Below are 25,840 nucleotides of genomic sequence, written 5' to 3'. Positions count from 1 at the left end.
ATGCTGTCATTGTTGTCCACTACTTTTATTTGTTGCAAAGGTTTGTGTGTGAGAGAGAAAGATGGAGAATTGGAAGAACTTGATGCATGTATTTGTGACCATATTTCTGTCCAATTTCGCATCGTTGTTAGTGAATCCGACTATCGCAGACGTTACCATGGAAGCTGTGTGCCCCGGAAAAGATGAATGTTCACTCTCCATTTATCTCTCCGGCTTCCAACAGGCTGTACGTGTCTCTTTTTTTTATTGTTAAATGAACATAAATTTGAAAGTTATGACACGATAGATTTGAACTTGAAACACTTGATTTTAACAATAATCACTCTACTATTAGGTCAACGACGCACGCACGTATGTTTCTTTCTCTACGTATGTTTGTGTGATTTAATAAGATAGGAAGATTACGAGTAAGAAAATATTATCACTTTATAACTAATGTGCATTTGTATTTTGTTAGGATAATTATTGCATGCATTGAAGAGCACATACAAGTATTTGATTTATATAATTTTAAGTCAAACACATGTTTCCTTGGGTAATTCATCATGTTCAGTGTAACCTTAATGTTTTTAATGGCAGAGCTCTTTTTGTTAGTTCCTCTCTAAATAATTACTCTTTTCATTTCATGACATCATCCTGAGATGACATAAGATTTTATGACTCTTATTTAAAATATTTATATAATAAGAAAAAATGTTATTGATATTTTAAAGTAGGAAATTAGATAAATAAAGTAAGAAATTATAAAATGGTAGTTGGATATTTAAAAATAAGATAGATGAATAAAGTAAGATAGAGATAAAAAAATAATTAAATATTTTATTTATTTTCTAACTAAATAATGAATCATCTTTGGTTAGAATAAATAAAAAAGTGAGTCTATCTTTAAAGGGATGGTGGGAGTAATATTAAAATGTTTTATATTACAAAACGCAGAAATATTAATCTTAGATAATACCGATATTACTTTTAGTTTAATTTTAGTTTATTTTATAAAATTCAGATTCAAAAAATATGAAAATTATTTTAAATCATTTTAGATAGTTGTTTATAAAAATAAACTAAAACCTAACTAACAATGACATGATATCTAAAAATGAACTTCATATTTTGATTCTACAGTAAGAATTAGTTTTGCAGTTATAACCACCATATATATACCGATATATTAATAAAAATAAGTATTAGATTGTTACTTCATAGTAATAATTAAGATATCCAAAAAGAAATGATTGACGTAATTAATATATTTTGCCTAAATAATTTAAGTTCAATTGCCGACAAATATGTATCTTATATTCCACTAAGTTTTGAACATGAATTTAAAATTCAGGCTTGGGTGAAGTGGGAATCAAAATTCTGTAAACCCAAAGTGTATTTTATATCCCACTTATACCAAACTCAATTTATTATACTTCGTCCCATTTTACTCACACTTTTCATCTTTACAGTGTAAATTTAAGCATAAGTAATTAGTGTAATAAAATTATCATTTCAAGTATAATAAGATAACATTTAATAAAGAATCACTTAACTAACTCTAATATCTTAATTAAATATCCTAATTTTTACTTAAAATAAAAATAGTGCAAATAGTTTGAAAAGGTCCGAAAATGAAAAGTGCAACTAGCATTGGGCGGTACAATAATTTGTTATTATAAATTTTAATTACACTGTACTAGGGCTCCACTTGCTTGGTTTTCTATTTTGGGTCGAGCCCAAGCAAACTTGATTTAAAGTTAGAACTTAATTGTCCGTTTATAATTTTCTAGTTAGCGTAACTCTGAAATGAATATGGATTTAAAATTCAAGTTTTCAAGTTGGGATGAAGTGGGATTCAAAATTTCGTAATTAATACAACAATTAATTAAGAATTAAATTGTACTAGGTTCGACTATCTCGGTTTTATATTTTGGATCAAGTTCCAAGTCAAATTTTTTTTATGCATATGTTGTTTTTGTTCATTTAAGAAACTAATGCAAAATATTTGATTGATTAAAAGAAAATCCAATATGATGCTAAAGATGTAAAACACATAAAAATGCAGATTGCAGGATTGGCGTCTGTGGTTATGATGCCATTGATTGGGAATTTATCCGACACATACGGTCGAAAACTGTTGCTCACAATCCCTTTAACCCTTGCAATCATCCCTTTTGGTACATATACTTTTCTATTCCCTTAATAAGCTTCGTAAATTTTGATCCCGACTAAAATATGAATTTGGCTCAAAATATTCATTTTTTGAAAATCGGGTTCATAACAAATGAAATTGTCACCAAAGTAGTCCTTTTTACGGTTCCGTAAAAAACTAACGGTCAACGCTAATTGTATAGTAACATATCCGTTAGTTTTTTTACGGAACCATCTCCGACAAAGATTTCATTTATTATGGACCTGTTTTTTGAAAAATGTATTTTGGTCAGATGTTTATGACCAAAATTGACCTTTGCTCTTATTAAAATAAGAATTAAGAACCATATCAGTTCATTGATTCATTTATATCAATTCATTGATTCATGCAATAGGGTTTGGTGATATTGAAAGTCAGTAGCTAATATGTTTTGTGATTTTAACTGATATGTTTTGTGGTTTTAATTGATAATATTAGTGAATCAACGAACTTGATTGGTTCTCAACTTTCAATTTAATATGATTCTTATTTGATCACAACTCGATGAACATGTGTATGTGTAGTAATATTGGCTACGAAGAGGACAACGGAGTTTTTCTACGTGTACTATGTTGTGAAGACTCTAACATCAACGGTAACGGATGGTGGCACCATCTGCCTCGCGCTTAGTTATATGGTACCTCCTCGTCCATTCTATGTCTAAACTCATTGAATTTTTTTCTTGTGTAATAAATCATTTATTTGGTTTGTTAAAATTCATAATTCTTGTCCCACATCGACTTGGTAACAATCCTAGCTCATCTATATAAGTGTGGATAACCCCCTATGAGGCCTTTTAAGGGGTGAGTGGCCCATTTCTAATATGGTATTAGAGCGGGCCCAAGTCGATGATGGATTATATCTCTTTATCTCTTCTCTTGCCTACCCACGTGATGGAAGTCCGATGTGTCATTCCGGCCCACACATGAGGGGCGTGTTAAAATTCATAATTCTTGTCCCACATCACTTGGTAAAGATCCTAGCTCATCTATATAAGTGTGGATAACCCTCCCCCTTATGAGGCATTTTAAGGGGTGAGTGGCTAAGGGGTGAGTGGCTCATTTCTAATATGGTATCAGAGTGCAAATCCACTGCGCGCCTCTGATTACCTCCATCTCTTTTTTTTTCAATTTTTCGTTTGGTTTCCGGCTAGGGTTCTATCCTCTTTCGGATCTCTCTATTTTCGATCCGAAAATCACAGGTTCTATCCTCTCTCCGATCTGTTTTTCTTCAATTCCGATTTTCAATCGGTTTTCTTGTTTGGAATTCTCTAGTTTTATCGATTGGATTCGTCTCATTTTTTTTCGGCAGTTTCTCCACTTTTTTTTCGCCGATCTCCTTCCTTTTATTCTTCTCACTGAAATTGTTGTGTTTTCACCAATTGATCGGTGATTTCTCTATCTTCTGATCTCAATTGAGTTTTTCAATTTTCTCAATTCCGATTGTAATCGGTTCTCTCCGATTTATACTTCATGTTTGGTGTAGTATGTTGAACTTCGGCAGTTGTATGCTTCGATTTTCTCAATCATTTGCTCATTGGATTTGTATGATCCAAGTTTGTATCTCTCCGATTGAATTCGGTTGAGTGTTTTCGTTTTGAGAATATGTTTTCTTAAATTTGTTGTTGAATCTGAATATGTTTTCAGATTTATCTATGGTTTTCCGATTGTATGTCGGATGTTTGTTTTGTTGTTCACCGATTGTTCGGTTGGATCTGTTTCATTTGTGAATCAGTTTCTGTTTTCTCCGATCAAATCGGATCCTCTGTTTTCTAAACCTTTTTCTTCAGACTCTTGTGTATGATCGAAGCCTGATTCGTGGAGGTTTTTCAGTTTGTCAGTGTTGTTTGTTTGGTTGTTGCAACTGCAAGACCTTTGGTTGCTAGGCTGTTGATGCTCTTGCATCGGGTAGGGGATTGGAAATTTGTTGTTGGTGATTGCAACAATTGGTGAATATTTGGTTATATGCTTGGAGTTGTGTAATCAAATTTGTTGTTGAGATGATGATTGTTGATGAGATGATGAAGATGTTTTTCAAGATGTTTCTGATTTGAAACCTGAAGTTAGTTCCGAGAAATCTGCTTTCCCTAGCATTTCAGAATGCAAGTGTGGAATGCCTTTATGCATCTGCGAAGCACCAGCTCCTTCAAAGGTTTCTATGTCATCACAGCCATTTACTGCACCCTCATATCCCCCTGTTACTGCATCAGAGTTGCTGAGTTGTGGCATCTTTGGAGCCAATTGATTCTTCATTGAGACTTGTCTGAGTCCTGCTATAGCTTCATCAAAGGCTTGTTTTGCAGCCAAAAGATACAGCCCATGCATCCAAGAGAAGTGAGAGTTTGAGGCTCCTTCAAGGAGTGCAGCTGCCATGAGAAGGTTTGCAAATGTTCAAGATGGTTGCATTTGATATGCTTCCATCTTGAGGGAGGCCGTGACAATTGAAAAATTACATAGGTTTTTCTCACTTTTACCAGCCTATATTTAATGGCTTTTATTGTTTTTTGCTTTCACCACTTTGTTAAAAATGTAGTCCATAATAAAAAAACTCTCTCTTTTGTTCTCTTTTTTCTTCGTCGCATTTCATCTGCAATGTTCCTTCATTCTCCTTCAATGTAGATTCATCCTTCATCTCCTTCTCCATTTTTCACATGGTTTTACTAGGCTGACAATGTATCCGAGGGGAAGCGTGTCTCCGCATTTGGGATATTCTCCGGTGTGGTCTCAGCAGCAATGGTATGTGGAACATTAACCGCTCGAATTCTTCCCACAGATCGTATATATCAGGTAGCGGCCGTTGTAGCCATTGTGGCAGCAGTTTACATGAGAATCTTTCTTGAGGCCGATCGAAGGACATCCCCCCTCGCCAACGATGGCCTTGAGCAGCCAATGTTGAAGTCCACAACTGAAGAAGAAAGAAACGAGTCGTTGAAGACCACAGATTTGATGAAGTTACCAAAGGACATGTATCGTTTGTTCAAGACCAGGTGGGAAATTTTACAAATATTCGATAATTGATCGAGGGTGCTGAAGCCCCCCTAACTTTGTTTTTACGTATTTGCAGCAATACTGTCTCGTTGGCCTCGTTCGTTGCCTTCTTCAACAGCCTTGCTGAGGCAGGAATTGCTGCTTTCTTGATGGTTCTCTCTCTTACTCTTTCTCTTTTTCGTTCTCTCGTGGTTAGTTCTAATCAACGAGGGTACGTTTATCCTGTGCAGTATTTCTTAAAGGCGCGGTTCCATTTCCAGAAAGATCAATTTGCTGATATATGGCTTATCACATACGCTGCAGCAACCTTCTCAACCGTATGTGCTCTTCGTTTCTTATTTAGATCGAGACCTATCTAGTACTCCCTCTGTTTCAAGAAAGTTGAATCACTTCTTTTTTACACTCGTTTTAAAAAAATCAAAATAAATAATTAAAGTGATTAAATAGTAAAATAAAAGTGAGAATAACGTAGAGAAGTGCAAAAGAGAAGTGATTCAAGATTCTATCCCTTTTTACAACATATTTGAAACGTAGTATTGATTTGTGCAGATGGTGTTAATGCCTCTACTTGGTCTAATTCTAGGAGAGGAGACACTTCTTTGCATAGGACTTTTCGCAGGATTCTTGAATGTATGTACTTTTCCCATTTTCTAGTTGTCTTTTTTCATCAAGTTGATAAAAACTTAACACCGAGTGTGGGCTATTTATTACAGATGCTGCTTGACAGCATAGCTTGGGAACCTTGGGTAAGCTATTGATTACATTTTCTAATCTAGATACTACAATTTTTATGGGATGAAATAAATAGAAAGGCTTCTTTTTAACTTGTATATGCAGGTCCCTTATGCTTCTGCCTTCTTGGGAATCTTCCTCTTCCTAGCAAGTCCAAGTGTAAGTTAAGATTATACACTTGTTCCTAATAATTTGTCACCATTTGACCTGGTACGGGTTTTAAGAAATGTAATAGAAAGTGGGTTGAAAAAGTTAGTGGAACGTGAGTCCAATTTTTATATACAGTTTTATAATAAAATGTGAGTGAAAATTAGTAAGTGGAATGCGGGGTCCACTACCAAAAATAGTAAAGTGAAAGGTGACAAATCTTTATAAACGAACAAAAATGTGGTACGCTAATCCTACTTTTGTTGCACATGCTGAATTCATTAAATCTTGCAGATCAGATGCATCATTTCAAGAAAAGTCGGGGCTCATGACCAGGTGAGCCTACATACTAACGGAGTAGGGATTGCACTTATATTTTACTTGCACGTTTTCTAATTCACCAATGTGGGATGGTTCGAACACCAACAATAACCTTGCACATGCTATAACATTGATGAGAATTTGTTCATCAGGGGATTGCTCAAGGATGTCTTATGGGGATAGCTTCATTAGCTAATGTTGTCTCTCCATTAATCTTTAGCCCTCTCTCTGGTAATTACTTCAACTATTTATCTTCCCCAAATATTTGATAAAAAAATCTCTATAACCACTGCATATGTAACATGTTTCAGCTTTGTTCCTATCCGACGACGCCCCATTCAACTTCCCCGGCTTCAGTATCTTGAGCGTTGGCCTCGCCTACGTAAGATTTCTGTGTTTTAGTTCACGAAACGCTATACTCATCGTATCTAATCGAATGATCTTTTCGTGTATGCGCAGCTTATAGCTTTCTTTATCAGTATAGTCATCAAGATTCAACCGCATTGCTCAACAAACAAAGCATGTAACCACCCATGTTCCTTGGCCTAGTCATTCAAATCCAACATACATACACTAACCCTAAAGCTTTGTTTTCCTTAAACAATCTATTGAGGAAATACGATGTTGTTGTCTCCCTATAGTTGTGTTATTTTGGTAAATGTAAATAGAATACGAGTTACACTTAAAGTCATTACACTTGGTTTTGTTATCAAGAATTCTAATGTTTTGTTGATTTTGTTGCTTTGTGCTTCCCTTTTACATCATTTCTGTGACGATCATAATCCAAAATTAAGACCAAATCTTCACCCTTAGATTTTAAAATGAGTGGATGAGATTAAATCTTACGAATTTCAATAAATAGTAGACAAAATATCAACAAAAGGGTAAGTTCGTCATTCTGTTATCATATTATAAATTTCGTGGTTTTTTATATCAACATAGTATATTACAAATATCAACACAATGACATGAGTATTTCAATACAAGTATTACGAAAATATCAACACAGTTTTATTGATATTTTGCATACATTAAATTGAGATTTTACATGCATTATATTGAGATTTGTTGATGTATTTGTTGATAAAAATCTGTTTATCAATATATACGGAAACTAAATTAAAAATCATCAATTTTCATCATCCGAACGTCGTCGGAGCATATGCAATTGAGATCTCGTTAGAATCCTTATAAAATTACCTTTAATTTGATATATTTTTTACGAAAAAATAATTTAAATCGAGAAAATTACGTATATTTAAAGTTTTAGGATAATTTTAATAAGAGAGAATTGACATTAATACCATTTAATTTTATTTAATAATTATTTAAATTTAAAATATAATCTATTTAACATTATACCAACCACTAGCTCTCCAAATCTACTAATTAAAAATTAATCTTAATTTTGAATCGCTAATTAATTAGCAATTCATCACGTCTTTCTTTAGTAATTGGTTCTTTAGTAATTCCGTCCTTCTTTGGTAATTGGTATATTATTGTATATTTCGGGCCTTATATTCGTTATAAATTCAAAGTCGAACTCGTTTAAATTAACATGCTATACAATTATGAAATGATCCAAACCATAAATATATAATCCAAACCCATAAGAAAAAAAAATGGATAGGGGTTCACCCATGAAAAGTGAGACCCAAAGTTTCGATGGAGTTGAAGAAATTAAAGAAATTATTTATGGGTAGAACACCACCTTGCATACCAAAGACCTCAACCCAAACTAGGGATGCAACCTTAGGGCTACTTTTAGTCAAAGCAACCACCTCGTGGTTGTGAGTTCTGGCAAAGAGGAACTAGGACGTAATCAAATGCAAACTTTAAATATTGTATAAACTTTAAACTATGATTTAGACCGTTAGAAAATATCAACAGATGACAAAATAATAGCAACAAAAAATGTCAACACAGCATCAACGGTTGGTGTTGTGTTGACGTTGTGTTGACATCAAAATCTTGAAATTTTACACTGTGTTGACATTATATTGAAACTATTCGTCGAGAATTATATACAAATAGGTCATATTTCCCCGGGGTAATTACATGTTTTATACAAAATATTTTACCTTTGTTTCAATTTAGTACAAAAAATATTAAGTTTACATATTACATACAAAACGTTTACTAATTGTTTTAAGTTAATACATAGTTTACATATTATATACAAAACGTTTACTAAGTGTTTTAAGTTAATACATTCCGTTAAATATTTTAAACACTGTTAGTTAGTTTAAAATTTTCCAACTTATCAGCATAATTATAGAACAATTAGAGATTTAATACAATTAATCAATCTAAAAATAACAATTAATATAAATTCTTCCAGCAATTGATCGTGATTTAAAAGTATTTATCTCTCAATATACTATATTTTTTTATAATATTATTTATAGAATATAATAAAAAATAAGTCCATATTTCATTTTTATAAAATGACTAATTTAAGCTTCGAACAGTTAATAAGTAAATATTTATTTTTTACAAAAAAGATTTAATATTTTTTAGTTGTATTCTCCATTGTTATATGAGAAACCTTAGACAATAAAATGCAATTCGCTAATTTGATGGTGAAGAGTGGTGAATATTTTCTCTGTATTTTTATGAGTAATAAAAATAACTTTTTGATATAATTAATTGAATGCTTTAATTAAAAAATTTTTGTACAAATCTGAAACACTGATGATACTTTTTGTATGTATAATATAATTAGAAGTAACGGTGTTAGTGTGGACTTGACGGAATGTATTATTTTGGAACACTAAGTAAACTTTTTGTATGTAATATGTTAACTTAATACTTTTTATACTAAATTGAAACAAAGGTAAAACATTTTATATGAAACATGTAATTACCCCTATTTTCCCACAAAAATAGTTCATATTCATTTATGAAAATATTATTTTACTCTCTAACTTTATTATTTATAGGTCTCACCTACCATTAACATTATTTCAACTACGTACCTTTTTCACTGTGTCTTTTACTTACCAATCACACATTAAACTCGCGTCGTCCCAATTACATATCAAGAATTTTCATTAAAAAACTTATCTGGTTAGAGTAAAAAACAAGCTTGTAAGAGATTTGTGCAATAATAAGCTGTCATAGAGTTTATACACTTGATAATCGTGAAAAAAAACTCTAAAAACTACAAAGCATTGCATAGTAAAATCCGCAAAAGGCCTAACATGCTAAGGAGTAAACCTTAATTTGCAAGATATTGTACAACCTTAAAACAAAGTGATATTGTACAGGAGGCGGATCCTCTGCAGTGGAGGAAATACACAGCATGGTGCTGTGCTAGGAAACGACGCCGTATTGCATTCTATTTCCTTATCTGATTTGTGATTCTGATTACTAACCACTTACTTTAGGTATTAGGAATAGTAATTAATTATTCATTTTACAACAATTTTTTTACAGAGAAATGGAAGCAAATAATGTAGGCAAAATAAAATAATAGTAATAAATTATTATGAAGAAACTCGAATTTATTATAAATTATGATAATCATAATATTTTTGTTAAACATTTAATTTAATTTTTCTATTAATACTTTAGCCAACAATCAAGTTTGTCAAATAATCCCCCGTTTTTATATTAATACTTTATATATTAATACTTTAGCCAACAATCAAGTTTGTCAAATAATCCCTCATTTCTTAAAATATACTATTTGCTATTTTGGAATATCTCTTATTAAATTTCATTTAAAGAAACTTTTTCCTTTCTAATAAAATGGGCCACACTGTCTACTAACAATACTCTAATAAATTTTTTTATTTTTTCTATTTCTCTCTTACTTTATCAATTGTGCATAAAACTAGTTCAGTTTTAAATGTTATCTAGTACTCCTTTTTAAGGACGAGGAAGTAATAAATTTTAATAGGTTACAATAGTGAATTAAAAAACATAGTTTTTCTTATATTGTTCTTTTAATTTATTAAGTTTTAATTCAACATCTACATTGTGAAATCTTTTCAAATAAAACATCTTTGTGAGATTTAATGGCATATATATCTTTATCGGGATATGATCCGTTGCTAATATTTTTTAAGTTGGTAACTTGCTAACTCATCAATGTAATATATTAAAAATGTCAACACGATGATACTGAAATGTCAACATAAACTTAAATTGATGTTTTAATACGTTATGTTGACATTGATATTTAAATGTCAACACGGTTTATTAAAATGTCAACACAACTATGCGTTGATATTTTAATGTGATCGTATTGATATTTTTAATATATTACATTGATGAGTTAGCAAGTTAGGAATTTAAGAAAAGTAAGCAATGTATCATACCCTCTATCTCTCTATATAGTACTCCCTACATCCCTTTGTAGCTGAGTCGTATTCTTTTTTGGGTTGTCCCACTGTAGCCGAGTCGTTTCCCCTTCTTTGGCAACACAAACTTGATTGTGGGCTAAAGTATTAATAGAAAAATTAAATTAAATGTTTAACAAAATTGATTATGATAATCATAATTTATAATAAATTCGAGTTTCTTCATAATAATTCATTACTATTATTTTATTTTGTATACATTATTCGCTTCCATTTCTATGTAAAAAAATGTTGTAAAATGAATAATTAATTACTACTCCTAATACCTAAAGTAAGTGGCTAGAGTAATCAGAATCACAAATCAAACAAGGAAATAAAATGCAATACGGCATCGTTTCCTAGCACAGCATGGTGCTGTGTATTTCCTCCAGTGCAGAGGATCCGCCTCCTATTGTACAACCTTGAAATGCAGTACAACCTTAAAACAAAGGGATATTGTACAATGCAAATAGAATAAATGGACTGGGAGTTACAAATATACAATCAACCCTAAAAATTGGAGGTGAGTATTAAGATCCCTATGTAAAAAAGAAATTTTCCTTCTTTTATTGAATAATCTGTTGTTATTCACCGATGGCCGAAAAGAACCCTCCAGATTTCTCCTTCCGTTTGTCGTCCCCATCATCTCCCACCTGTTTTCTACTTGCATCGTTTTAGCTTTGAATTTCGAACGCCTTTGTTCTTCAAGAAAAAGATACTCCATCCGTCCCATGTTACTCGCACTTTTCATTTTAGACCGTAAATTTGGGATTGATTTTTTAGTGTAATTAAATTAGAATTTTAAGTGTAATGAGACATCACTTAGTAAAGGAGCTCTTAACTTAAACTAACATATTAATTAAATGCATTAATTCTAACTCAAACTATAAAGAGTGTAAGGAGTTTGTGACGAGACGAAAAGCAACAGTGCAAGTAACAAGGGACGGGGGAGTACTAAGATTCTCATGGATAGTTAAATAACAGTATAGCTCGTAAAGCACGCGTGATTATGATGTAAACGAGCTAAAAAATCATATTCGGCTATACTGTCTCTACTATTGAGTAAGTGTCCTATCCGGAAATAAAACTAGTCGAGAATAAGCACGCGTGATTATGATGATGCATGCAATGTCATGGATGGCGTATGGCGGATTACGGCGGTAAGTCAAAAAACCGCCACAGAGATATGGCGTGACAGTTAGGGCTGGCAATTTTTGATCCGACACGATAATCCGACACGAATCCGCACGAAAGTAACCCAATACGAACACGCACGTTTGAGATTTGGGTCCTTATAGGGTCGACCCAATAAGAACACGAAAATTTTGGGTCGGGTTGGGTTGGGTTTGGGTCGGGTTATCCGTTAAGAAAAAAAAATTATTTTGATTATTTTTATTAATAAAAATAATTTATTAAATTTTAATTTTTAATTATTTATATTAATTAAAAAAATATTATATTTTAATTTTATTAGTAAAAATATGATTAATACTATTATCAATTATTTTCTATGATAAAAAATATTACTGTATACTTAAATTTTATTAAAAAATAATTATTTTAATTATTATAACTTTATTAGTTAGATTTAATTTTAATATACTTTAATTTTATTATTTGGACTTAAAAATTATTTTAATTTGTAATATCTTATTTTATCGTGTAATATCAAATTTTAATTATATAATATTAAGATACGAACAATCCGATAAATCATGATGAAAATTAGTTATATTTATAAAATATAAAATATTTAATTATGATAAATTTGAGATATATGCTTAAACTCAATCATAAACATGATCAAATACTAACATTTGAGATGTTTCGTGAAATTTTAATGCATGTTTTAGAAATTTAAGTATTGTTTTAGTGAGTTTAATTTAATTAATAATTATTATATTAATAAAAATTCAATATATAATAGAAATTACTCAATGAAGTGTCGAATTAAGAGTAAAAAATATGACCATATTTTTTGGATGACACGAAATCCGCACGAATCCGACACGACCTATATTTTTTTGGATGACACGAAATCCGCACGAATCCGACACGAATCTGTTTGGGTTGAACCCGATAAGAACACGACGATTTGGGTTGGGTTGGGACCCGATAAGGTTGGGTCGATATTGGGTTGACCCGATAGCGACCCAATCCGCACGATTTGTCAGCCCTAGTGGCAATATGGCGGTCGATAAATTAATTAATAAAATATTAGTAATATATGTATAGATAAATTCAAAAAATTAAAAAATAATAAAAAATGTAAATATCAACTACTAAAACAGTTAATATAGCATAAAGTTATAAGTAATTATATATTATGCCTAATAATAAGTCTTAGTTCAACCATTAAAATATAAAGTCACCATCACAGCGGCGCTGACCGGCGACGAAGGGGCGGCATCGTTTGGTGTAGCTAGGGTTTTTTTGGAGGTTGGTGCAGCTAGGGTTTATTTGGGAGAGAATCTGATTCTAAGAACAAAAACCATAGTTTTTTATTAATTGGGTCGGGTTTGGGGGTAAAATAAATTTGGGCCGGCTTATTTGCTAATTGGGCTGAGGATTGGGGGCAACCCTATCAAAAGTGACGCCATACCTGCCATGGCACTGCCATGGCGCCTCATTCGAGGTGGCAAATGGCGGTCACCATTAAAAAGTTTCATGGCAGCGTATCAGTATGGCTTTTTTCTTGAAACCCTCCATGCAATGGCGCCACGGCGGCGCCAGAGCCGATATTTAATAACAATGGATGCATACATGTGTAACTAACTAGAAGGTATGAGGCGATCATTAAACAGAAAAGAACAATACCTCCTTAGCAATTTTCTGCGAGATCTCCATTACTTCAGAAAAGTCAGGTCTCGACGCTGGATCTTGCAGCCAGCATCTCTCAAGCAGCTCGGCAAGCTTTGGGTGAGTGTTTTTTGGAATAGTTGGTCTGAGACCCTAAAACGCCAAACAAATGAACTGGTCTTAAGTTTACTGCAACATTTTCACAGGGTATGTACAGAGATTATATCTCTGGTAACCAAGTGTGTATTAATGGTCGTCACGAATAAAAGACCCAACTGCAAAACAGACTAGAAGCCTTACCTTTTGGACCACTCCAACAGCAGCTTGTAAAGGAGTTAAGTACTCATAGGGAATCTGACAAACCAAAAAAAACATAGAGCTAATTGTCGTCCACAAGAATCATGAGTGAACAATTTAGAGAACAGAAGAAGTACCTTTCCGGTCAGCAGCTCCCATAAAACTACCCCAAAGCTGAACACGTCTGCCTTGTGATCATACGGTTTATGTTCAATCACCTGTAAGAGAGCAGCTTTTGAGAGCAAATTAAGATTAATCTCATACTGAGACAGGAACCGGAAAGAATATATAGCACTTCGAATATGGTGGACTGGACGAGGAAATGCAAGGAGTCTATTGATGCTTAATTTGAACTACTATGCTCCAGAGGGCCACTTTTCAACCCCAAATAAAAGTGCGTAAAGTCTTTAGGCTAAAATACAACATAATAATAATGATAGTCACAGTTATAGCTCAAAGAACATAATTTGCATATGCCTCATTACATCTCCTAAATTCTCATTTGGTTCAAAGACAACGGCATACCTCAGGAGCCATCCACCTATATGTCCCAGTTTCAGCTGTCATAACACCTGATTGTGATTTCACCCTGGCTACCCCAAAATCAGCCACCTTAACAACCTGTAGATAAAGTCATTTGAGATCTCTTCAAAACTAGCAAAGCTACAATAATTGGTGGGGAAAGTTGGTAATGGCAGATAAGTTGGTGTATAAGAAAAAGTTATGGTACCTTCAGTAATACCCAGAATATCAAAACCTTTATTCAAAAATTTATCAAACTTACATAAAACCGAAGTCAAAACCCAGATATATTTACACATGAATACCTCTATCATTTGACAGATTTTTTTATTTTTGCTATGTGAGGGGGGTGATTAAAGCAGACTCAATTTATAAGTGCTTACTTCATTTTCATCCATCAAAAGATTTGCAGCCTTCAAGTCCCTGTGAATGATATTGTTCTGATGCAAATAGTTCATGCCCTTTGATACATCAATAGCTACTTTGAGTAAAGCTGGGAGCTTAAAAGTACCCCTTTGCTTGTGTAAATAATCATAAACACTCCCCCCAGACATGTAGTCTGCAATCAAACAAACAAAAAAGTTACCCTGACAGGCATTTTACATCATTAGGAAAAAGACAGAGTCCTCTTAGTAGCTCAAACCAGAACTTCACTTTTTTAGGCCACGGGTATTATTGTCTAACATATACCTGTCACTATGCACAAATTAGAAGGTCTTGTGCATGCTCCTATGAACAGCACAACATTTTTCATTTTTGTGTCGTACTTTTCTGCAAGTAGCATATAGTAATCAATTAAAAGAGAAAAATAAGATTAGATAATAATTCGGTTAAGAAATCTACCCATAATAATAAGTTAACTTTAAGATGGATGCCGATGTCATGTTTAAAAGGTCAAAATAATAGCAATACTGATGAACTGAGCAAAATAGATTGGCATGGATATTAGATAACATTAAGTGAGACAACTGTGTCGCAAATGACCATTTAAAAACCAAAAATTACCAGTTGTCAATAAAAAATTGTTGTTTAAGGGATGTACTAGTATAGCTGGTCACCTGTGTATCCACAAATGTACAACAACGAACCTCATTATATATACTTCCTGGGCAAACTCTTTTGTAGTTCAGTATTCAATCGCTCAGTCTTGAGAATTTAGTCTTGAGAATTTTGATTGCTACTTCCTGACTGCAGAATGTACCCTTATATCTGAAGAAAGAAAAAGGTATTTTTTATATTTAGTTATTTACTAAATAGAACAACCCAACTGCATCCATATGTTAAATGTAACAGTCTGGTACTTACAGATCACCATAAGATCCTGATGCTATCTTGGACTCAAATTTCAAGAGTTGAGGATCAATTTCCCAGACATCAGTACCATCATTGGGAATTGTCAGATGATCAGCTTCACTTTTAAGGCATAGTGGATCAATTTCACTGAGAGGAGGCAGGTTCTGTGTATTTGGCCACGAATTTTTCTGCATCAAACATGAATCATCAATGGAAAAGTAAATCTCTTTAAGTTGATTATAAGATTCTATCAGGTAGTGTCACTGTCATCACATAACCCTAAACCACGCATATTTGAGACAAATATGAAATGACTCAAAGATAAAGAGGGAAAGATCCCAAGAAAACCACTGTAGACCTAGTACACAGGTGCTGTGATAGAGTGAACTAGTGAAGTACATAAGCATTAGCAACAGCAGCTTCACACTGGCTTCATAACAGCTAATATAATGTGAAGTACCTCAATCTTGAAAAGTTCTTTTTCTATAGCAGTCCGGAGTTGCTCAATCTCCTGACATATGAAGGAAGTCAGGGACGACCCAAAATGCATTGATACAGTAGAATTACTACAAAGGAAAAGCATTTGAAAGGACATTCTTAAGATGAAACATATCTGACATGAAAGGGGGAAGATATCCTAAGAATCCGGAGTAGTTCATTGTATTGTTCCATAACTGGCCTTGAGTCTATCATTTTGTAGTTATTGAAATCACTTACAAGGAATTTTCGGCTTGAAGCATCTTCAGCCATGTATTTGGCTTCCAAAGAATCCCAAAGTTCCTTGGCAGATTCTGCATTTTGATAGATGTCGAACAGGGAATCATTCATACCAGTCAAGATGTGCCCTAAGCATGTGTAGTCATCAGTTTCCCACTTCTTTCTCCTTCTGGTCTGTTCCAGGGTTTCTTCTTCTCCTTCATTAGACACAGGCATCGGGGTACTCAGAACATACACCACCTTCATTGATGTCAGAAAGAAGTGCATCTTTTTCTGCCATCTTCTGAAATCTACCCCTTAAAACTTGTCGAGTCTTGTGATTCTGGATGCCATGTCTCTCACAGTTTCTCCTCCAGTCATCTTGTACAATTTACTTGATCTTTGTAGGAATATATGTAGGTTTTTAAAGAGATTGAATACTTGGATAATTTAGAATCGTGTGAAAACACTTTCAGATCAAGTATTTTGTGGGTACAAAATCTATGATCGGATAAGACTAAATTCATCTATATCTTTTAGTTTAGAATTTCTGTTTATATTTATACACAACACTACAGAATTAACTGCCACGACAGTTAATTTAACCGCCAAAATGGGTAACTGTTTTGTGCAGTTTTGGCGCTAATGACAAACTGTTATTAACTGCCAAACAGTTAACGTCATTTAAATGTATAACAGAATTATGAAATACTGAATTTCATAATAACCTTAATACATTCAATACCAGCAAATCATATCATTAATATATTATAAAGTATTTAGTAATACTTTCATATAATACACTAAAATTCCAACATTCCTCCCCCATTTTAGTGTTACCATAAAACAAAACAGAAAATAAAATTGTGCATAAATGAAAATATCCTAAGGATTGAATTTTCATCTTAGCATGTTAATATACAAATATTCGAATATAAGAGTGTTCTGAGAATTGAACTCTTATTATTACATTGAATATCAGATTTAACATACACACAATTTTCAAACTAAAATCTAAACATGACACTTATTTAAAACAAGTCCAGTGTCCTTATCCTTCAATGAACATGTATAAAGCTAAGTCCAAAGCTTTACTGGCACAACTTGGATTCCATGTTCATATTGGTAATCTTTTCATCTTGTTCTGCCAAAACACTTGTCAAAAGATTATTAAGAAGTGAAACTTCAACCTCAGTTATGCTGACAGTTGTAAACACATACCTTGAGTGATTAAACATGTGTCAAATCCTACTGTTTGGCTTTCCACATTGAATTTCACATTTAACATTTAGTTAAAAGGAAATTGGGTATCCAAACATTAGAATTATATGGACTTTAAACCCACCCTTTTAGCAGACTTGTGCACTAAGTCTCTTGCTAAACCCTTGGTTAGATGATCTGCCAGATTTTGTTGAGTCCCAACAAATCTACTGATATCACACCATTCGTGATCAATTCCCTAACCATGCTATGTCTAACACCTAAATGTCTAGACTTGCCATTGTAAACTTGACTATATACCTTAGCCAATGTAGCAGCACTATCACACCTCATGGATATAGGTGAGATAGGTTTTGGCCACAGAGGAATTTCATAGATTAAATTCCTTAACAACTCAACCTCTTTGCCTGCTGCTGCTAATGCAACAAATTCAGACTCCATGGTTGAATTTGTTATGCATGTTTGCTTCTTTGATGCCCAAGAGATTGCTCCTCCTCCAAGTAGAAATATCCATCCACTTGTTGAGGAATGATCTTCTAAGTTAGTAATCCAACTAGCATCCGAATATCCTTCTAAAACAGAAGGAAATTCATTGTAATCCAAGCAATAATTCTGTGTTCCTTTCAAATACTTAAACACCCTCCTTATGGCCTGCCAGTGATGAATGCTAGGATTATGAGTATACCTACTCAATTTTCCCACTGCAAATGCAATATCAGGCCTTGTACTAATCATTGCATACATCAGACAGCCAATGGCCTTTGAGTATTCCAATTGCGAAATTGCATTGCCTTTGTTTGGCAATAATTTGATATTGGGATCAATAGGAGTACTAACGGGTGCACAGTCACCATGATTGAATTTCTTCAACACCTTCTCAATATAGTGAGATTGAGAGATAGAAACCTCCTTAGAGGAATTTCTTTTGATCCTAATTCCCAAAATGACCTCTGCCTCTCCTAAGTCTTTCATAGAAAACTTAGAAGATAGAAAATCTTTGGTTTGATCAATCTGATCTTGACTGGTTCCAAAGATGAGCATGTCATCAACATAAAGACAAATGATGACCCCATTTCCTGATTTGTCAAATCTGGAATAAACACATTTATCTGCTTGATTCAGTGTGAATCCATTTGATAAAACAGTGTCATCAAACTTTTGATGCCATTGCTTAGGTGCTTGTTTCAATCCATACAAGGATTTTACCAATTTGCACATTTTGTATTCATTACTAGGAAGTATAAATCCTTCAGGCTGTTTCATGTAGACTTCTTCATCCAAGTCTCCATTTAAAAATGCTGTCTTTACATCCATTTGATGGATTAAAAGTTTATGAATAGCATCCATAGCTACTAGCAGCCTTATGGTTGAAATCCTGGCCACAGGTGCATAGGTGTCAAAATAATCTATGCCCTCCTTTTGTTTAAAACCTTGAATCACAAGCCTTGCCTTGAATTTATCAATTGACCCATCAGTTTTCATTTTCTTCTTGAAAATCCATTTACATCCCAGAGGTTTACAACCGAGGGGTAAATCAGTCAATTCCCATGTGTTATTTTGCAGAATGGAATCCATTTCATCATCAATGGCTTCCTTCCAAAATGACACATCTCTAGAATTCATAGCTTCATTGAATGTCTTAGGATCTTCTTCTATGTTGAAACAATAGAAGTACTGAGATTGAATCTCATCTCTCGATCCTTCAATCAAATGGAGCTGAAAACTTCCATCCATGCCCACAGGTTTCCTTGGTCTTACACTTCTTCTTACCCAATGCTGAGTAGAAGGTTCATCAGAATCTTGTTGATCATTCAACATTCTGTTTTCTTGAATTGGGTTTAAATCCTTAGGTCTTGAAATAGAAGTGAATCTATTTTCATCAAATATAGCATCTCTGGATTCCATAACAGAATTCACAGAAACAGCTTTGTTTGGTTCTAGGACAAAGAACCTATAAGCTTTAGAATGTTGTGCATATCCAATGAAAATGCAGTCAATTCCTTTTTCACCTAAGGTTTTTCTTTTAGGATCATTTAACCTGACCACAGCCCTGCAGCCCCAAACCTTAAAGTAACTCAGGTTTGGAGGTTTTCCAAACCATAATTCATAGGGAGTTGCCTTACTTTTCTTGTTTGGTACCCTATTTAAAATGTAACAGGCTGTTAACATAGCTTCTCCCCAAAATCCTTCATTTAAACCAGAATAAGAAAGCATAGAGTTTACCATTTCCTTTAGCACTCTATTTTTCCTTTCTGAAATTCCATTTTGTTGTGGGGTATATGGGGCTGTTACTTGATGTATTATTCCAACTGATTGAAAGTATTCAGGGTCATAATACTCACCTCCCCTATCTGATCTAAACACTTTAATCATCTCACCCTTTTGGAGTTCAACCTCTGTTTTGTATATCTTAAATTTGTCCAAAGCCTCATCTTTGGTGTTTAGAAGATATACATAACAGTACCTAGTTGAATCATCTATGAAAGTAATGACATACTTTTTATTTCCCATAGATGGGGTTGAGTGAAAGTCACATAAATCACTGTGGATTAATTGCAAAGGTTTAGATTCCCTAACAACATCCTTAAATGGGAGCCTGGTTATTTTGGTTAACATGCATGTTTTACATTTGTCATTGTTGACAGTAAATGCAGGAATAAGACTGTTTTTGGACATTTCTACAATTCTTTTATAGTGCACATGTCCTAGTCTTTCGTGCCAAAGCTTAGAGTTTGGAGAATTACTAGACGTGATGACAAGGGCATTTTTGTCTTTAAATGGTAAATTAAGATTCAGCCTAAACATTCCATCACATAAATAACCAAAGCCAACAAATACACCATGCTTAGATAATACATATTTATTAGATTCAATAACTTGTTTATATCCAAGGTTATTTAGAACCGGACTAGACAACAAGTTTTTCCTAACATTAGGTACATACAATACATTTCTTAACAGTAAACAGTTTCCAGAAGTAAATACTATCTTAATATTTCCTATTCCTTCAATTGATTCAGAAGTCCTGTTGCCCATTCTAACTTCAGACCCATCCACATTAGTTTGCAATGATGTGAACCACCTTCTATCCTTGCAAACATGACTTGTGGCCCCTGAATCAACCCACCAATTGTTCTCATCATCCTGCAAATAAGTTGCAGTTGATGTTTCAGAAATTTGGTTTAAATTAGGAATATTAAGATAAGGTAAAACCATACCCTTTTGTGCATCCGGATCTTGTGATCCAGAGTTGTCAGGTTTGGTTCTACTAGAACTTGCACCATTCTTCTTGTTCTTTTTACCACTTCTGCAGTCCTTCTTAAAGTGACCCTCCTTTCCACATTTCCAACAAGTAAATTTGGATTTCTTGTTTGTGTAATTGTCACCAAAGTTGCCCTTTCTTTTGCCTTTGGACTTGTTACCAGTATCCATCATGTTAACAGATGGATTAACAGCCACACCCTTATCTTTGGGTTTTTCTTTCTCTTGATTCCTTAAGGATTCTTCAATTCTGAGATGGCTGCCCAATTGGACCAAGGAAAGTTCTTCCTTTTGATGTTTAAGGGTGTGTTTAAAGTCCCTCCAAGATGGGGGCAGTTTGTCAATCACACTGGAAACAGAAATGGATTCATCCATTTTCATGTGGTGTTGTTCAAACTGTCCCAGAATCCGGAGTAGTTCATTGTATTGTTCCATAACTGGCCTTGAGTCTATCATTTTGTAGTTATTGAAATCACTTACAAGGAATTTTCGGCTTGAAGCATCTTCAGCCATGTATTTGGCTTCCAAAGAATCCCAAAGTTCCTTGGCAGATTCTGCATTTTGATAGATGTCGAACAGGGAATCATTCATACCAGTCAAGATGTGCCCTAAGCATGTGTAGTCATCAGTTTCCCACTTCTTTCTCCTTCTGGTCTGTTCCAGGGTTTCTTCTTCTCCTTCATTAGACACAGGCATCGGGGTACTCAGAACATACACCACCTTCATTGATGTCAGAAAGAAGTGCATCTTTTTCTGCCATCTTCTGAAATCTACCCCTTAAAACTTGTCGAGTCTTGTGATTCTGGATGCCATGTCTCTCACAGTTTCTCCTCCAGTCATCTTGTACAATTTACTTGATCTTTGTAGGAATATATGTAGGTTTTTAAAGAGATTGAATACTTGGATAATTTAGAATCGTGTGAAAACACTTTCAGATCAAGTATTTTGTGGGTACAAAATCTATGATCGGATAAGACTAAATTCATCTATATCTTTTAGTTTAGAATTTCTGTTTATATTTATACACAACACTACAGAATTAACTGCCACGACAGTTAATTTAACCGCCAAAATGGGTAATTGTTTTGTGCAGTTTTGGCGCTAATGACAAACTGTTATTAACTGCCAAACAGTTAACGTCATTTAAATGTATAACAGAATTATGAAATACTGAATTTCATAATAACCTTAATACATTCAATACCAGCAAATCATATCATTAATATATTATAAAGTATTTAGTAATACTTTCATATAATACACTAAAATTTCAACACAACAAACACATCCAATGAATAGCCATCCATTGTGGAAAAGGCATGAGCTTCTTGGATGTTCAGTCCAATTTCAGCTAATAAAGAAGTCAACTGTAAAATTCATCATTATAGTGTACTTCATGTTGAATATGTGGCATGTGACCCCAAGTGAAATGGATAGGTGCATTAATTACCTGACTGAGAAGCTTTGGCTTATCATCTGCGGAAAAGGTAATCTCATGCATGTCCCTGTATTAACATTGAAAAATAAGATTAATGACATGCCTTTCTAGTATGAACTTATCTTCATCAAACATTACAACTCAAACAAAACAGCTGAGCGGTAATGAACACGAAAATTCCAAAAAGAACATTTTCAACACAATAACACATTAAAGCTTTGTATAAATCAAGCCTGGGCTTGTAGAATATTAAATAAAATGTGCATATAAAATACCGATAATAGACATACATATATAGTCCTGCTTGGTTTATCAACATGACGCGGGTGGGACATCCAATCTATCTTAATTAAATATGATTGATTCAGTTACGTCATCTCTGTACAACAAGCTTTGACACTTGCAACCCACTTCAAAAGCTTGTTTTTAAAGTCAAATCCAACTTAATCAGTCAAAGGTCGGCAATGAGTTTCACTATAATTTTCTATTATAAAAATCATTCCTTAAAATCACCCTTTCCTTGACCAGATAATCAAGAAAACTCCATCTATCCCTAGTACCAGCGGCTAAGCCTAAGAAAAGTGGAACGTTGACATCTAGCTTATTATTCTGGATGTGAACAAGAAGATTGTTCCCACAAGGAATAAAATTTAGCTCCAAAAAGAATGTAATGGAGCAAGACAAAGTAACAAAGGCTCGAAAGTGAGAGAACCCCCCCCCCCTCCTCTCCCACGCGAAATGGCTGATGGACCAACTACTTTGCAAGGACCCAAAAAAGTCAACCAAACTAAAAAAGGGTGGGACATGGAACATAATCAATTGGAATCAACCAATAACAGTCTCAATTTTGAAAGCAAACAAGTCATGTGTGATTTCAACTAAAGTATAAGTATAAAAATAATGATAGAGATCAGAGCAACTATATTGTACACCTGGGAAGCGTGGTGCCAGCCTCTATGACACTATCCCCATCTTGAACTTCAGATTTATTTGCTTCGAGTGCAAGAATTTCAAGATTAGGAGAAGAACCAAAGGCAGGTGGGGGATGGATGTTGAATGAAAAATGGGATAGTAAATACTAAATATTCAGAGTCATTAAAGCTTCGCAAAAATTACATAGAACTGAACCAAGAGAGAGGTACTGAATAAAATATTATACTGATGAAAGATAATGACAAACTGAAACTGTTAATACATGAGCAAACATGACAGCTAACTTTAATTTCAAAGAGTCGCGTCAAAGAGAGGTACAACCTGTGCAGGATTAAATTATATTATCCATATAGATGACATAAAGAAAGCATAACTATCATGCGAAACAGTGATAAAAGACAGAGACATGGGTTGTTAGACTGTGACGCACATTGGCTGGTTTATTTGAACTTTAGCGAAGCAAAAGGTGGGCAACCATTATAGAACTCCAGAAGCATCTACTTGTATCTAGAGGCAAAAAATGCGACATACTACACTACTATGTGGTCTAAGTAAGTAGCTGACTCATTTGCTAAAATGACAGATTCAAGATAGATAGTAGTGGGATACATACATGATACAACCATCTTTCACTTTCCAAACCTCAAAATATACCATTTGCTAAAATTTTAATTAAAGTCATTGAATAATAAATCAAGCTAGAACCTCTGGCACTTGACATCATTATAAGGGTAAAACTTTAAGCATTTTAGAAGTAGGAAGTAAATTTAAGGGATAAAGTATTGGGCTTCTGGTGAAATCAGTTAGCATTTACTTTTTTTATTACTCTGTAGATCCTATTTGTAGTCTTCTCTTCACTCTCCACCAATCAGCCAATTTGACTATTCTACCTTCTCAAAGAAACAGATCCTATCTTGCTTTCAAGTCAAATTTGGAGATACTAACTAGCCTAACGACCACCAGAGCGGAGCAGAACAGTAATAGTTCACCTGTACAAGCCAAACTTCGAAAACTGGCCTATTAGCAGGATCACGAGCTAGATGCAGTAAAGCTTGTGCGTGAGAAGATCTTCTGCCCTCTCAACGTTCACGTCCATTGCATACGTTCGATGAAGAAACATAAACCTCGGTCACAGACTAACTAACGAATCGATGCAGAACGATACAATTGTAGAGCAATAACAACAGAACATGACAACACAGTTTATTTTAATGCTACTCTGATTCAATTACAGCAATATGCCTACAGTCAGTTCGTGCAATCAAAAGCAGAACACATGTTTGAAAATGGTAAATCAGCGCTGAAATTCGTGAATCCAAACAAATTAAGATATGATACTGTAAAAGTATTAGGTTAGGAAGAGTGAAGGGCAACCTGGCGGGGAGGCAATTGAAATGCGCCCAAAGCTGGTCATCGAAAGCCGGCTCCTGCGCCTCGGGATGATGAGATTCCTTGAGGCCATCCACAACGTTGTTCCTATACCGTTCTATACCGTTCCTTAAACCACTATTTGAGGGCCCCACTGTACTTTTTTACTCTATTCCTTAACTAAGGAACGGAACCTGCAACCCTCCGTTCCTTAATCATTCCTTAATCGTTCCTTAAATTACTATTCATTCAATTTCATTTTTTTTATTTCCAACTAAATTCAATTAAAAAAACACACTTTATTAAAAAACAAACACACTGTATTAAAAAACAAACACACTTTATTAAAAAACACACAACATTAAAAAAATTTACAACTTAAACTTAAAAAAAATAAAAAACACACAATTAAAATCCTAAAAAAATAAAAAACACACAATAAAAAACACACAATTAAACGTGGGAAAATAAAAAAACTACTCCTCCGGCGAATCACCCCCCGAAGGCGGTCGAGGTGGAGGGGGAGTCGGAAGGCCAAGTTGTGCCGCCATATGCACAATTCCGTTCCACCAGGCCACGTATTGGGAGTGCGAGAAATGGGAAGTGTCCGCCATTGTGGCGGTCATGTATGCCACCATAAGTGTGTCCGAGGCTCCCCGCGTTGCAGGTCCCTAGCTCGGCTGGCTTGATTCGCCTCGGCCCTTCCTCGCTCTAGCCGCCTTCGTCCCTTGCGGCCGACGGCGCCCACGGCTGGATCCCCCGTATTCGCCGGGCGTTGGATCCCCCGTACCCCCAAACACCTGCGGTTCACCCTCGCTGGCCTCACCGGTGCCACCAGACGAGTAGTTGCCGGTCGTCGTGTGCTTCGTGCGCTTTGAGGTTGAGCCCGAGCTCGAGCGGATACCGCCGACCCACCTTTCCTCATCCTTGACGAGCTGCCAACTATCAACATATTTGAACTGTAGACCGGTGTCCTGGTAGAAGACGCGCAAAGCCGCCCTCAGAATGTCGGCGCCCAAAACTCCGCTTTGGTAGTTCGCCTCTTCGGCCGAGAAGATGCCGCAAAATTTTTTGACCTGTACGTCGACTCGGCCAAAGTGAGCACGGAGCATTGTATATTTGCGCTTCCGGGCCCCTTTCGGCTTAGTCTGGTGGTAGACATCACGGACCTTTTCCCAGAAGCACTTGGCGGCTTGTTGATTCCCGACGATGGGATCGTACGAGACGGTGAGCCATGCGGTGTACACCGCCTTTGTTTCTTCGTTGCTGTACGGATGCCGGTCCAGATCCTCATCCTCCTCCTCCT

At 34.6% G+C, this 25,840-nt stretch overlaps 2 protein-coding genes, 1 long non-coding RNA gene and 1 pseudogene across 4 annotated transcripts; 2 read left to right on the top strand and 2 right to left on the bottom strand.

Moving 5' to 3' along the window:
* The first annotated feature begins 30 nt into the window (after positions 1-30).
* Positions 31-4,125, top strand: LOC121809018. Its single transcript, XM_042209570.1, has 4 exons — positions 31-226; positions 2,048-2,159; positions 2,698-2,810; positions 4,006-4,125. Exons 1-4 carry the CDS (start codon positions 62-64, stop codon positions 4,123-4,125), a joined length of 510 nt encoding a protein of 169 aa, XP_042065504.1. The 5' UTR covers positions 31-61.
* Positions 3,264-7,093, top strand: LOC121808453 (hippocampus abundant transcript 1 protein-like). Of its 2 annotated transcripts, none has more exons than XM_042208960.1 (11): positions 3,264-4,551; positions 4,837-5,159; positions 5,237-5,312; positions 5,391-5,477; positions 5,710-5,790; positions 5,874-5,906; positions 5,998-6,051; positions 6,334-6,375; positions 6,513-6,591; positions 6,672-6,742; positions 6,820-7,093. In XM_042208960.1, exons 2-11 carry the CDS (start codon positions 4,906-4,908, stop codon positions 6,907-6,909), a joined length of 867 nt encoding a protein of 288 aa, XP_042064894.1. In that variant the 5' UTR covers positions 3,264-4,551; positions 4,837-4,905; the 3' UTR covers positions 6,910-7,093. The 2 variants fall into 2 exon arrangements, with proteins under 2 accessions (XP_042064894.1, XP_042064893.1); XM_042208959.1 differs by having other exon boundaries at positions 3,264-4,629.
* A 3,497-nt stretch (positions 7,094-10,590) lies between these two features.
* LOC121806291 lies at positions 10,591-16,629 on the bottom strand (annotated as a pseudogene).
* Positions 16,630-22,136: 5,507 nt separating this feature from the next.
* LOC121806292 lies at positions 22,137-24,588 on the bottom strand. The gene is made up of 3 exons (XR_006051658.1): positions 24,541-24,588; positions 22,246-22,300; positions 22,137-22,162 (listed from the first exon to the last, which is right to left on the bottom strand). It is a non-coding gene; the product is annotated as an uncharacterized LOC121806292 (long non-coding RNA).
* Between the last annotated feature and the right edge of the window lie 1,252 nt (positions 24,589-25,840).

This window comes from Salvia splendens, chromosome 6 (assembly GCF_004379255.2).
Source record: "Salvia splendens isolate huo1 chromosome 6, SspV2, whole genome shotgun sequence".
Classification (NCBI taxonomy): domain Eukaryota; kingdom Viridiplantae; phylum Streptophyta; class Magnoliopsida; order Lamiales; family Lamiaceae; genus Salvia; species Salvia splendens.
This window is presented reverse-complemented; position numbering and strand designations above follow the sequence as displayed.

What these genes read in the sequence shown, in the direction of transcription:
- LOC121809018 (XM_042209570.1), top strand. Translation starts at nt 62, where the DNA reads ATGGAGAATTGGAAGAACTTGATGCATGTATTTGTGACCATATTTCTG. An exon ending in TCTCCGGCTTCCAACAGGCT is followed by an intron (nt 227 to 2,047) that starts GTACGTGTCTCT and finishes ATAAAAATGCAG; the next exon opens with ATTGCAGGATTGGCGTCTGT. An exon ending in CCTTGCAATCATCCCTTTTG is followed by an intron (nt 2,160 to 2,697) that starts GTACATATACTT and finishes GTGTATGTGTAG; the next exon opens with TAATATTGGCTACGAAGAGG.
- LOC121808453 (XM_042208960.1), top strand. Translation starts at nt 4,906, where the DNA reads ATGGTATGTGGAACATTAACCGCTCGAATTCTTCCCACAGATCGTATA. An exon ending in TATCGTTTGTTCAAGACCAG is followed by an intron (nt 5,160 to 5,236) that starts GTGGGAAATTTT and finishes ACGTATTTGCAG; the next exon opens with CAATACTGTCTCGTTGGCCT. An exon ending in GAATTGCTGCTTTCTTGATG is followed by an intron (nt 5,313 to 5,390) that starts GTTCTCTCTCTT and finishes TATCCTGTGCAG; the next exon opens with TATTTCTTAAAGGCGCGGTT.